The 14,456-nt window shown below is 39.5% G+C and overlaps 1 protein-coding gene across 2 annotated transcripts in view; it reads left to right on the forward strand.

Moving 5' to 3' along the window:
• The window catches only part of LOC144464108 (C-type mannose receptor 2-like), a 35,265-nt gene extending 22,034 nt beyond the window's left edge, over positions 1 to 13,231 (forward strand). For both annotated transcript variants that reach the window (XM_078169719.1, XM_078169720.1), the window contains 6 exons: positions 1,130 to 1,320; positions 2,311 to 2,530; positions 2,896 to 3,234; positions 7,427 to 7,516; positions 8,695 to 8,789; positions 9,399 to 13,231. In XM_078169719.1, coding sequence (XP_078025845.1) covers positions 1,130 to 1,320; positions 2,311 to 2,530; positions 2,896 to 3,234; positions 7,427 to 7,516; positions 8,695 to 8,789; positions 9,399 to 9,524 — 1,061 coding nt within the window. In that variant the 3' untranslated portion in view covers positions 9,525 to 13,231. The remainder of the gene's footprint in view (positions 1 to 1,129; positions 1,321 to 2,310; positions 2,531 to 2,895; positions 3,235 to 7,426; positions 7,517 to 8,694; positions 8,790 to 9,398) is intronic.
• The last annotated feature ends 1,225 nt before the right edge of the window (positions 13,232 to 14,456 follow it).

A 14,456-nucleotide genomic window follows, 5' to 3' on the forward strand; every position in this document is an offset into this window, starting at 1 on the left:
GATATCAATCAGATTTCCTACATACGAACAACCCATGTGTGTCTGCCAGCTTGCTTCAGGCTCGGCAGTAGGGAGGAGACAGGGTGAACTCAGGGTTTCTTAAAGAAAACCTGCCAGCGAGCAGGTTAGGTTCACAGAGTCTGTTGCCATGGTGATTGACTCAGAGTTTGACTTACCTCTCTGTCTGGAACTGAAAACCCAGAGTTTCCTCATTTCAGGGTTAACATACTCAGAGTTTCCACTAAACCAGCTTTCTGGAACACCCCCCTGGAGAGGGAGCTGGTGATCTGGATGCCTAAGAACGTGAAGCTGTTAACAATTTCAACAGGGGTGTTGTTTATGTCAACAGGTGGCTGAACAGTCACAGTCAGTGATAAGCTCTTTTGTTTTCTCAGCGTTAAAGGACAGATTGTTGTTGTGATCAAGTCCCGGACAATAAATTTTAACCCTCATGATGCTGATCATTTTATGGAGTTGTTTGTAAAGTGAGCAGCAGTGGTGTTATAGTCAACTGTACATTGTCACAGTCTGAACTTTATTAAAGCTATATATTATAAACTTAGCTCGGTCATTTTGTAGAGATAAACACAAAATCGTGATGACCTTTATGCATTTGAACAGTATATAAAGCTAAATAACCAAAAACTGTCATGGTGGGAATACTAAAGTAAAAGAACTTCATTAGAAGAAGAAGTCCTGCATTTAAAATCCTCTTTGAAGGAAGGTTTTACAGACTTTTAAGTCTGTCTAGATGCATGTTAGGAGAGAAAATCTGTTACTGTCCAGTATGAACAGGAGGAATGATCACAGCAAACAAATACTGTTTGAATCTACATATGTGTATGTGACAAACAAGATGTACTTAAAAGTATCAGCAGAAAAGTACTCACTGTGAAGGGAAATGTCTCCTGTGACTCATTCTGTTATTATGATTTATTTGATTTGATTGTTTTTTTATACACAACATCTCAAAGTCAATTCTCTGTTGTATGTTAATGCTAAAAAGTCCATATGATTAGTCCAGGACAATGTACTGTCTATGTGACCTAAATGAAACATTACAAAGTGAAGAGATATAAAAAGTCATTTATAGTCTGAATCTGATCACTATGCATGTGTGTCACTACAGGGCTGTGTGCTGTCTCATCACATGCTGAACGTCAGTACCATTTTGTTTATGAACGGAAGACCTGGACTGAAGCACAAAGTTACTGCAGAGAGAATTACACAGACCTGGCTACTGTCGACAACATGGAGGACATGACGACCCTGAACAACACGGCAGATACAAGCAAACTGGTCCACCCAAATGGATGGAGGGTTAGTTCACTTTCCTCTGTCTTTCATCTAAAAGTCATTTTGATAAGTGTGTCAGTGACAGGTGGTTTGAAAGTATTAAAATCTGATGCTACATAGTAACTATAGTAAATATCTCCTGTAAAATGTAGTAGAGTAGAAGTATAAAGTGTTTTTAGTATAAACTTCCCTCATGGTGTTTGAGCAGACAGTGTTTCCCTGTTGAGCTGCAGTGGAGGGATGGTAACAAAAGGAGGAAGACTCTAACTTTGGAAGATCTCCACAGACAGATGAAGCCTCAGATTAACTTCACATCAATGTTTGAATATATTTTACACAGAACGAGGACTGTAGAGTTTGTTCCCCAGCTGTAGCAGCTCAAAATAATAATAATAATAATAATAATAATAATAATAATCAGCATATAATGTCAGAAAACCTGAGTGCTTAATTAGTAATTAAGAGTTTTATGCCAAATATAATAATGTAGGAAAATGATTATGTATAAACTAAGTAGCAACATGTTGAATAATGTCATTAATTCAGTGTATGATGTGATCATTTAAAGAAAAGAGTACTCTCCTTGTTTCTTAGAGCAAAGAAACTCTTCTAATCTTACATGACACCAGTGTTATTACAAAACTGTTATCGCGTACATTGAAATTATTTCATTATGAGTTGCAACAGCATCACTTACACTGAAAGTCCAATATGAGGGGATCTCTTAATGTCCAGTATGAACAGCAGGAATGATTACAGGAGGCAAAACTTGTTTCACTGTTCATATGAGCTCCTGAATGTTGTTTGAAGACAGACTTAAATTTTGTGAACCTGTCCTTTAAGAGTTTTACACATTGAATCTCTCAGCTGTAAAATCCTGTAATAAAGTGGTGGAGGATCAGACTGACAGGCAGCATCAAGACTGTTAATGGGAAGTTTATGTAAAAATGTTGCCTTGAACAAAAGCTAGAGCGAGGTCTAATTCTTTATCTCACTGTCAAATATTGCTTTTAGGGAGCCTGGATTGGACTGTACAGAGGCACGTACAGCTGGAGGTGGTCACTGTCAGACACAAGTTTCTACAAACACGGGGAGACAGAGTTCAGACGATGGAGGGCTGGAGAACCAAGCAATATTAACAGTGCAGAACACTGCACAGCGATGGATGAGGATGGACTATGGAACGACCTCCTGTGTAGTAACAGCCTTAAGGTCGTCTGCTCATATGTCAGAGGTGAGAATATGATACTGATAATACTGGACACTTGTATGTTCACATACACACAGTGTGTGTGTGTGTGTGTTTGTGTGTGTGTGTAATAACGCTGAGAAAAATATCCATATTTAAAAACAATATATTGTTTGTGTCTATTTTTGGTGATTTTAAGGACGTTTTTGTGAATGTAGAGAGATGGTTCAGAAATACTGTTATTAATTTATTTTATTTGTTAAGATGATAATGTTTTACTTTGTTATTATTACATATTCATTAGTTTATCAATATTATATAATGGTTTGAAAAGTACCACACAGAGGCATGGATGGGAGGCTGTATGTTACGGTGCCTCTACACAGCGCCTCACTGTGCTCTATTTTCAGGGTCGGATGTGACATTTATCCTCATCACCAAATCCATGACATGGACTGAGGCCCAGAGCCACTGCAGAGTAAACTACACAGACCTGACCAGTGTGAGGAACATGACAGAGAACCAGAAGGTACAGGAGCTGATACCTGCAGGAGAACGTGTCTGGATCGGCCTCTTCAGAGACTCCTGGAAGTGGTCGGATGGAAGTACCTCCTTATTTAAGCATTGGATACCAGGGTACCCTTATAACTATCAATGTGTGGCTGTAGCCTTTACCTACTCCCGCGTCTCCGGACAATGGTACGACTGGCCCTGTGCTACCAAGTTACAGTTCATTTGCTACAGCACACGTGAGTTCTGACCCGTTTATCCTGCATGTTCTTCTTCTTCTTCCGAGGAAATCATACTTCTCATGTGCGAAAAATCACCAAACTTTGCACAAAGGTCCAGTCCCATGCCAGATTGCCACCGCTGCAAAAACAGGCCAATAGTCCTGATGGTGGCGCTACAGCAAGCGTCTAAAGTTCAAAATTTTGAAAATTCACAACAAATCAACCATATTTGCTACAGATTTGCAACTTTCACCAAACTGTAGCCCCAATACTGAAGAAACTTTTGTACATTTAAACCTAAATTATGAAGTCCATCACTCTGTCTTTTTCAAAAACTGTAAAACTTCTTGAAACCTATCTCCTCCCACAATTTTTGCTCAATTGACACCAAACTTGCTACAGAGCATCTTCAGACTGTCCTACACAAACCATCCACACAGATTTTTGATTTATCAAAAATTGAGCCTACAGTGCATCAAAATGTTTGACTGTAAACGGTATTGTAAATATATACTTGCACATTCTTGCTAAATACATTTTCAATGTTCATTTAAAAAAATGACAAAATTTTGGAGTCATGGTAGATGACGTTTGGAAAATATCAGAAATTTATCTCAAAAACTGAATTTTTTACAGCATTTTGAATTTCGCTCTCATTCGAACAATTGGAGTGAATGCAAAAATAGCATTTTTAAACATCAGTTTTTCACTTATGGAGCCAATAAATCATTGTTTAAAACAAATTACCAACATCTCCATGCTGTCTAGATGCAATATGTGTATTTTTAGATTTTTGTCTTAATAACTGAATTTGTGACAGCCGTTTGAAATCTGCATTTTCACACACACAGCTGCTGTCTTGCACACAAGTGACTGGCTTAGTCAATTTGTGAAGCTACTTGTGATGTTTCTGTTTGCCAGTTAGCTCAGTGAGATAGAGGATGGTTCTTGGTGTTGAAGATTGTGAGTTCAAGCCTCAGTTCGTGCAACATTTCCATATGAGAAATCTAGCCACACTTTTCATAAAGGTCCAGTCCCATGCCAGATGTCCTCAATTGGAAACACAAGACAATAGTCCTGATGGTGGCGCTACAGCAAGCCTCTAAATTTCAAAACTTTGAAAATTCATAACAAATCAACCATATGTGCTACAACTTTGGAACTTTCACTTTGAAATGTGCTTTTCCATGGCATGGATGGCTACTGTCTGGCACCCTGATGCTTGGCTTATTCAATTTGTGAAGCCACACATGAACTGTCACTTGCCAATTAGCTCAGTGAGATAGAAGACGGACCTTAGTCTCAGAAGTTATGAGTTCAAGCCTCAGCTAAGGCAGAACGGACATTCTAGTGTGAAAGTCCTATGTTCAGGCATCATGCTATGTGGATTAGAGACTACTAAGGTTAAAATAATTATGATCCAGGCAGTTTCGTAGAGAGACAAATACTCTTTATCAACACTTTTCCCTGTTATCCCTTGTCTCTTTTCCCTGTTTATTTGGCTTAGCTGTCAGTCAATATGCAGAGTCTATCCAATAGCTACTTTTACATTTTAAAAAATGTTTTCATCTTTGTCACCATGGATAATGTTTAGCTTTAAGCTACATCAGGCCAGTTTGTTCATAATTGCTAGCAGTTAATGTTATTCTTACTTTCTTGTTCTTGAGTTTTTTCTTTCCTTTGTATATTAATAATAAATAATAATAATACATTTAATTTGTATAGCGCTTTTCAATGACCCAAAGACACTTACATAGTAACACAAAAGGGGTAGTGACAGATGGGGGATCAAGCAGAAGACAACATAGTGAACAAAAGAAATGATGGGATGTGACACAGGCGGTATAGGAACAGTCAGTGGGGTGGAGGTGGTTAGGGGTAGGGGAGGTTGAAGGCTTGGGAGAAGAGGTAGGTTTTCAGGCGGGATTTGAATATGGGAAGTGAGGGAGGTTGTTGGGGTTGGCAGTGCGGTAGGTGGGGATGACGGGGGGGCGAGAGTTAGTCCAGAGTGAGGGGATAGGTGAGCCATCAGGGAAGTGTCGGTAGCAGAACCTCGGTGGATGTAGCGGTATCGGCGAAGGATCCCAGCTTTGCTAGCTGCGGTGGCAGTAGCAGCAGGGAGACGGTGGTTGTTGTTGAGACAGTGAAGGTCAGCAGGAGTGTAGGTTAGTGGGCGAGAAGTTGGTGGAATAGTAGCCTGGAGTAGCAGGAGTGATAATCCAAGGGGGAGATGAGACGTGACAGCAGATGAGAGTAGTCCAGGTAGTATATTAGCAGTGGCTAGTAGCTGATTAGCTAGAAGCTGGTAGGCAGTGAGTTGTGTTGAAGCAGCAGTGGACCAGGTGTTGAAGTTAGTGAAGTGAGTGATGTTGGTTGCCCCAGACCGTACCCACGCGGCAGGCAAGCCCCACTGTGCCATGTCGGCACTCAGATAGGCTACAGCAAACGAGCTGGCAGGGAGTGGAGTCTGATCACTTCAGCCACTCATCCACAATTTGAAGGGCACGCCATAATTATATGATGTAACTTCTATGTTGTGATATGCTTTGTTTTAGTGTGTGTGTTGCTTAGAATTGCCTAATTTTGCCTAAAATTGCCCGGCCCCGACCATTGCTGCGCAGCAGCTGTAATTCAAATTGTATTTCGAATTATACAGCAACATATAACAGCAGCATATAATAAACATATATAAATAATCCACAGCATCCACAGTCTTTAAGTGCTCCTGTTCAGTAGTCTGACCGCCTGGGGGTAAAAACTATCTCTGAGGCGGGAGGTTGGAGCTCTGATGCTCTGCAGATGCTTCCCTGAGTGAAGATAAGAGAAAAGGCTGTGTGCTGGGTGACTAGTGTCCTTTAAAATACAAAGTGCTTTCTTCCTCCAGCAGGTGGTGTACATGTCCTGTATCTGATGTAATGGTGATCCTATGATTATTGACGCTATTTTCACCATCCTCATCAGGTGTTTATGATCCTGTGCTGTTATGCTGCCAAACCATACCAGTATGCATCCAGTCAAGGTGCTTCCTATTTTGGACTGGTAGAAGTAAATGAGGGTTTTTGTTGACATGCTGTGTTTCCTCACACACCTCAGAAAGTCAAGTCTCTGTTTTGATGACACAACTGGTGTTCAGAGACCAGAGGGGTATTCCAGGTAGGAGGTTCAACAAACTCCGAGTCTAATCCTGAACTCTGACTTGACTCTGAGTATCTGGTTCCAGCTTATTTTACACCTGTGGAATTGGAGGTGCTCATGAATGCCTACAGCCAATATGAGCATATATTTCGTGAAAAAAATGAACAGCGCTAAAGCTGCCAAGGGAAGAGAGGCGGCATATGAAATTTAGCAAGCAGAATCATCTTTGATGGGATGTTGGTGGTTTAGTGGATAGAGCAGGCGTCCCATATGGCTTTTGCGGCAGCGGCCCGGGTTCGACTCCGGCCTGTGGCACCTTGCTGCATGTCACTCCCTTTGTCTCTCTCCCCCTTCCACGCTCAACTGTCCTGTCAGTTTAAGGCAAAATGCCCCCCCAAATACATATTAAAAAAGAATCCTTGCTAATTTCAGCAGCCAGTTTAAGCACATATAGATGGTTGATGACTTATTTCAAATTTGAATCCTTTAGAAACTATCATACCCAAGAAAGATACCCTGAAATTCCATAACAAATAGGGACAACTGTAAAACTAATGTGTGACTATATAATTGGAGTGCAACCTCTTTTATTTTAGTAATGCATAATCACAACTAGATAATAATTGATGTTATGATGAACACATCACTGGTGCAAGTAGTAGTCTGTCTGCTGCAGCTACATGTTTTGCTTGTACTGTACAGTAAGAGGTAAATCTACTCTACATCTGTCCAGATGCACTGAGAAAATATTTGAACAAGAAGCCCCGAGAAGCTGCTGCAGAGGGGCCTTCTCTGACATCTCCTCCACTCGCTGAAGAATATAAGTTCAGCCAGTTATTGGTGGTCTCTGACACACTGCTGTGTTGTCATTTTTATCATTATTAATATTATTATTATAATGTCATTATTAGTACTATTGAATGTTCCAGTTTAACCTTGTTACTAATTAGAGTAAATGTAGGTCAAATAAAATAAAGTCTATTTGTACAGTGCTTCACTTTATATGAAGTAGAATGACACAACAGACTTAAAGCAGTGGTGTAACAGTATGGATGTACTGTATGTTTGAATACAGCTACAAGTCAGACAACAAGCAGCAGCACGGCTGGATTCAGCACACCACCTCACTACCTCACCACTTCCAGTGAGACACAACCTGAATCAGGTGAGTTCTGTAACTGTATGTTACTGCTGCAGTCATGTTTCTAATGTAAATATGGCCAAATCCAGAAACATTTTTGCTACAATTCTATCAAATATTGACAAATACTCTTATCACAATATTCACATCACTTACACATGCAGCTCATCCTGGCCTGTACATCTGGAGTGTTGTTGTCCATTTGTCCACACATGGAGGCTATGGAAGTCTATTTTTACAGTGTCAATAAGGGGGGTGGGCGCCGAACCCTAATCCTGCCTAGGGCACCAAAGTGGCTAGAGCTGGCTTTAACCTATCATTCAGTGGCTATTTCTTTACATACTGTAGGTCACCAATATCATATAAAAAGCTGCCATTGACAAAAAAAACTCTGATGAGAGCGCACGTCCGGGGTGTGTCAGATTTGATATGTGTGGCCAGTAAATGATTGAGTCTAATGAAAAATGGTACCCTTCCAACAGATATTCATTGGGGAAAGACAGCACATCTAAACGGGGTGTGAAGATCCTCTCCAGACGTAAGGCATTGTGAATTAATTCTGCCTCGATATCAATCAGATTTCCTACATACGAACAACCCATGTGTGTCTGCCAGCTTGCTTCAGGCTCAGCAGTAGGGAGGAGACGGGGTGAACTCAGGGTTTCTTAAAGAAAACCTGCCAGCGAGCAGGTTAGGTTCACAGAGTCAGTTGCCATGGTGATTGACTCAGAGTTTGACTTACCTCTCTGTCTGGAACTGAAAACCCAGAGTTTCCTTATTTCAGGGTTAACACACTCAGAGTTTCCACTAAACCCACTTTCTGGAACAACCCCCTGGAGAGGGAGCTGGTGATCTGGATGCCTAAGAACTTGAAGCTGTTAACAATTTCAACAGGGGTGTTGTTTATGTCAACAGGTGGCTGAACAGTTTTAATTTTTCTGAAGTCAGTGATAAGCTCTTTTGTTTTCTCAGCATTAAAGGACAGATTGTTGTTGTGATCAAGTCCCGGACAATAAATTTTAACCCTCATGATGCTGATCATTTTTATGGAGTTGTTTGTAAAGTGAGCAGCAGTGGTGATCAGCTGCAGATGATCAGTTTGTGTCGACTTAATGCTGAAAACATGCAACAGATGGAGGATGTAACTACCACATTTTCCCTGTTAGTGTTTCAACTGATGAAATTCTGAAATGTTTCCACAGCTACGACAAAACAAGTGTTCAGACTTAAGTTTCAGACACAGGACTCCTCTCTGGATCTGAATGACCCTGCTGTGATGGAGGACACCTTGAAGAAGGTAAATCATGTTTTCTAATTTTATTCAAAACCAATCAATTGACTCTAAAAGCAAATAAAAAAACCCAACTTTATTGATCCCCAGAGAGGAAATCCACATTGCAGCAGTACAAGAAACAGACTGAGGAGGAAACAGATAAAGAGCTATTTAAAATCATAAATACAGTAAAATAAGATCATTTAATAAATGACATTCAGAAGCTATATACATGATATACATTACAATACTTTGGTGACATACAGGACATGACTTGAGCATTGTGCCAATCCATATGTGCAGAAGTAAAGAGTGTGTTAGTGCCACTCTGCAGGCCTTATTGATGTGTGACTAATGAAGAATCAACAGTCAGCAGAAACTTCACTATCTGCCACCAAATGCAGCAGGAAGCTGTACAAATACAATCCAGCAATCTGAGAAAAGACAGAGAGTTTACAAGAGAAGAAAAATCTACAACAGACCAACAGGTCGGCACCACCTTAGGAAAAACAAGTATATATGAAGCAGAGTGCTCCTAAAATAGAGCTTCCAGATGAGTCCAATATAAATAAGAATGCAGAATGTAATCTGTGTATGTGAGTGATGATAATGATGAGGAGTTTTGTGTCTCAGCTCAAACAGAAGCTGAAGGACCAGGGGCTGGGTGACAACATCAAACTGAGCTGGAGGAAGCAGCCAGGTGGAAAAGTCTTCCACAAGGAAGAGAAGAAGAAGAAGACCAAAAAGGATGAGCTTTAAGGCTGAATTGTTGTGTTTGGTTTCATCAGAGAAAAGTATATTTCTTTCCTTAAAGTCTTTATGTAATGGGTCAGAATAGATCTGCAACAATTAGCTGATTAATCGATCAGTCGCAACTATTTTGACAATTCATTTATCAGTTATCAGCTGAAGTTCTTAAATATAAGATTTGATGCTTTTCTTTGTCATATATGATCATGAATTTAATATCTTAGACTGTTGGTCAATAAAAACAAAACATAAGAAATTATTTGTTTGGCTGTTGGAAATTAGAGCAGACTTTGTTATTATTTTCTGACATTTTTCAATGAAAATACTTTAAGAAGAAATAAGTGAAGATACTTAATAATAAGATTTGACTAAAGGAAAGTAAAAAATAAATCAGCTTTAAACGTGCCATATGTAATTTTCTGCCGCTAGGGGTCTCAAACCAAAACAATAACAGAAGACGGAGTTTGATGACGTCACGAAGTAGCGTGGGATCATGGGAGTTGTAGTTATATAACAGATACAGATCTAACGTTCCTCACTCCGTGTAACTGAAACCAACCCTGGCAGAGCGAGCTTCAGCAGCAGAGAAATGCTCATGGATGAGGTATATTACTGAAGTTATATTCACTTTATGTTTCACTTTATGCAAATGGGGTCCGTCGGCCGGTGTAGCAGCCCGAGCCAATCTGGTACCTACACCGGATCGTCAAACTCTGATCTAACTATTGGTAGTAACGGCTGACCAAACACCCTCTTTTTGCCCGGACATGTCCACTTTTCACGTCCCATCCGGGGCGTCCAGAGTTTTTATAAACAGATTATAATGTCCGGTTTTCCGTGTGTGTGTCATTTACATCAGCTCAGCATGATAGAAACCTATCGTTAGATGTTGTGGTTGGCCAGCCTCCACTGGCCGGAGCGCTGGTGCCCCGGCGGGCAGCAGTGCTTGCAATACACTGGTGGAAATAATTAATATTTCGATAACATCAGCCAGATGTTTGCTTACCTGTCTAGTAGAACACACGCGAGGTCGGCGTCGAATTGTAGTCCTAGATATTCACGAAGCTCTCTCCATCTCGGAAAGGCCACACCAATATTTATCCTGGATTTAGCTCTCTTCTTATCCCAAAGTCTTCTGGGATCGCTTAGTTGACCCGTACGTTTCCGTTTTACCGGGTTGTTTACCGGGACAGCTTTGGTGTCAGAAGGTGCAGCAACCATCAATGCATAACCATGATCCATGACGAGTTAGCTTAGCCTAGCAACAGTAACGTTCATTCTCTGACATCACATCTGGTCTGCTTCTTCTTCTTCTCCTTCATTTAATGTCTATGGTAACTGGAGTTACGCCGCCATTGACAAGCGACCTAATGACACGGTCTGTAACTGTTATTAATATTTCATATTTATCTGGATTTGAAAAATTGTTGGAAACATTTCTGATAATCAAAGTACACAACTAAACAAAATATATAATATTGGTTTAGTCGTTTTTAGACATTTTTATGTGGAAAAACTATATATTATACCTTTAATGTTTTGTGGAATCTTTAAAATATATTTACAAATGAGTGATATGGAAAATAATCATATGTGTTCTTCTCATGCTGTCACCTTATCAGGGATACAAACTTTAAGTAATTTCCCTAAAATTATTTATGTGAGTTTTTTTATCTTACTGTTACACCTTTAAGTTTAAATGCCAAATATTTGCTGGTTCCAGCTCCTCAGATATGAAATTGATCATTTTCTTTGTCATATATGATCATATATTTATTATCTTTGAGCTTTAGAATGTTGGTTGATTAAAACAAAACATAAGAATTTATCTGTTTGGGCTGTTGGAAACTATAACAGACAGTTTTCAATATGTTCGGACAATTTATAAATCAGGTTAGATTAAAATAAATACACTTTATAATGTAAGATACTGTAAATTAAGACACTTAAAGATGAGATTTAACTGAAGGCAACTCCATTGGAAAAAAACACCTTTAAAAGAGATGAGCTTTGGCATTTCTAATAATCTTTAAAATTTATTTTAACTCTCTTTCTTTATTTGAGAGTAATACTGCATCCATAAAATGTGTTGTTGTCTCACTGTAATGTTTCAGAATATTTTAAAGAATTATGTGGAAATATGTATTTTTATCATGCTGTCACCTTATTAGGAAAAGTAAAGCAAATTAAGCTTAAATAATTCAAAGGTCCAGTGTGTAGGATTTAGGGGGATATATCATCAGAAATTGAATATAATATAATAAGAATGTTTTCTGTAGTGTGTAATCACCTGAAAATAAGAATCACTGTGTTTTGTTACTTTAGAATGAGACATTTATATCTACTATTTGGAATAATACGCTTGTTACACATTAGTAAGTGTAATAAAGGACCATTGTTTGGATTTAGGGACATTAGCAGTGATGATTTCCGATTGCAACTAGCTGAAACTTCTATCATGTGCCAAGTGTGAACTTTGAATTCCTTCAGTGTTCATTGTTCAGGAGGTTTTTTATCAGGAGCCAAATCATCTGCTGAGCTCTTTTCTTCTCCTAAACAAACAGACCAGCTGATTTAAACCGGTTTAAAAGGTTTGAATACTGTTTCTGTTCCAGTTCTTGGTGTATTTCCAGGTCAAAACAGAAGAGATCTCCTGTGCAGTCTGATGCCTCTAACCAAGATAAAGTGTCTCATACAGTGTCGGGCCACCACCAAGCCTCAACAACAGCTTCAATGCTGCTTTACTGTTTGTTTATTCTATTTCACTGATAATCAGATTTTCTTTCAAGCAGCACACTGAGCAAGTTCTTTCTTACTTTACTTTCTAACTAAACTCAAATAAACTCAGCAGTATTTCTGTGGTTACTGCTCCTCATCTTCATCAAGTAAAAATGTGAAGGTTCATGTTGAGAGTGAAAGCAGATCTACTAAAGTGCAGGGCTTTGACAGCAGAGACTGGGTTTCACATCCTCAGTCCCATCTGTGGTCAGGTTTAGGCAGCAAAAGCATTTTGGTTAAGGTTTGGGGAAGATCATGGAAGATCAGACATTTCAGCTAATAATAAATGAAATCTGTTTTCAGTGAAAATGTTATTTAAACTTTTTTTGTGACTTGTTTTCAGCAGAAACAAGCTGTGAACACAGTGTTGACTGTTAGCAAACACTTATTTCCACATCCAGCAGTTTCAGATTAACATTACGATTTCTGTTCACTGGCAAGTCTCAAATGGTTGATTTCAGAACTGTTTATTATATTATAGAATTCTGATTATTGATGCATTAATATGTTGACCACTTTAATGTAGCAGCTGTAAAATGCTCATTTTAATGACGTTAAGCCCTGCTGAGGAGCTTGTGAATTATTCCTCTGGGATCACTAAAGTTTTTGTCCATCTGTTTTCTGCCTCTCATTCGTGGGTCATGTCATTTTGGCAGCAGGCTGAGCATGGTAGACCAGATGTCGATCTTTCTGGCAACGGCATACTTGTGGCTGTTAATGGCTGATGAAATAGCTCGTTATGTTCAACATAAAAGGCTTACAGTGCCTCAGTGTTATTTCAATTTCACAGAAAGTGTTCAGACAAGAAAAATTCTCGCATATTAGGCAACACAAAATGAATCTCCCCTTTTTCAAAAACATGTTTGGTGTCATTTTGTTGGACCACAGACTCAAACAAATAGTGACCACCAGCTGTAGTGAAGGATCATTATTTAAAGGTAGCGACATAAATAAAAATCTTCATTCTGCATTGGCCATGTTTTTACATATTTGAAAAATCACAAGTGTTGAAAATTTAGTGGAGGAGTAAAACATAAAAATATAACAAAGGCCATGTATCTGTTTGTGTATGTATGATTTAACCATCCAAAATGTGAATATAAATGAGAAGTTTCTCGATGTCCTCTTTTGCAATATCTGGAATCAATAGCCCCATTTCCACTGAGCAGTATGGAGCGATTCAGTTCAGTTTGGTGCACATTTTTTCTGTTCCCACAGTGAAAAGTTGTATATGGTACCAATGAAACCGTTCCTTACTGTCCCCATGTTTGGTCCCCCCTCTGTTGGGGTACCTAGCACACAGATCTGGTACTAAAAGGTGGAGCTGTGAACACTGCAGTCTGATTGGTCAGTAGAGGACAGTCACTCTGCTCAGGGCTGAGTTGTGTCTGGTTTTGATGCTCATGTAACCACTGTTCATACTGTGGAGAGTTTTATTAGTAAACTGTAACTAAAAAATGAAAGGATGTTTTGCTGCCTCTCACAGCAGCTGGAGTCTGAGAAAAAATAACTTCATTCACTGGGCCGACCACCGGCAACTTTTAAGGTGGAACGTTTACTTAATGTTACTCAATGCATGAGTTGATGATATGAATCACTCACAAAGGCATTTATTGTGTAAAACTGAAAAAAAAAATCAAAAGAAATACTAATTAGACAGACTTTCTTGCCTTCTCTTCCAGGCTTTGGTGATAAAATTGGCAAACTTAAACACATTGATATTAAACAACCACTCCAGCTTTAGATCATCTGAGCACCAGAAAATGTCAACGTTTACACAAGCCATTTCATAGAATATAAACTCTTAAATCATCATATGTACAATATAAAAGAAAATGGGACTCACTTTCCATCCATCCATCCATCCATCTTCAACCACTTATCTGAAGCTGGCTCATGGGGGCAGCAGAATGAGCAAAGCACCCCAGATGCCCTTCTCTGTGGTGACACTCTCCAGCTCCTCCTGGCCTGGGAACGCCTTGGGGTTCCCAAGACGTTCCCAGGCCAGATGAGATATGTAATCCCACCAGCATGTTCTGGATCTGCCCCAGGACCTCCTACCAGTGGGACGTGCCCAAAACACCTATAACAGGAGGTGCCCAGGAGGATCCTGATCAGAAGCCTAAACCACCTCAACTGACCCCTGTCAACATATAGCTTCAA

This window comes from Epinephelus lanceolatus, chromosome 8, assembly GCF_041903045.1.
Source record: "Epinephelus lanceolatus isolate andai-2023 chromosome 8, ASM4190304v1, whole genome shotgun sequence".
NCBI lineage: Eukaryota > Metazoa > Chordata > Actinopteri > Perciformes > Serranidae > Epinephelus > Epinephelus lanceolatus.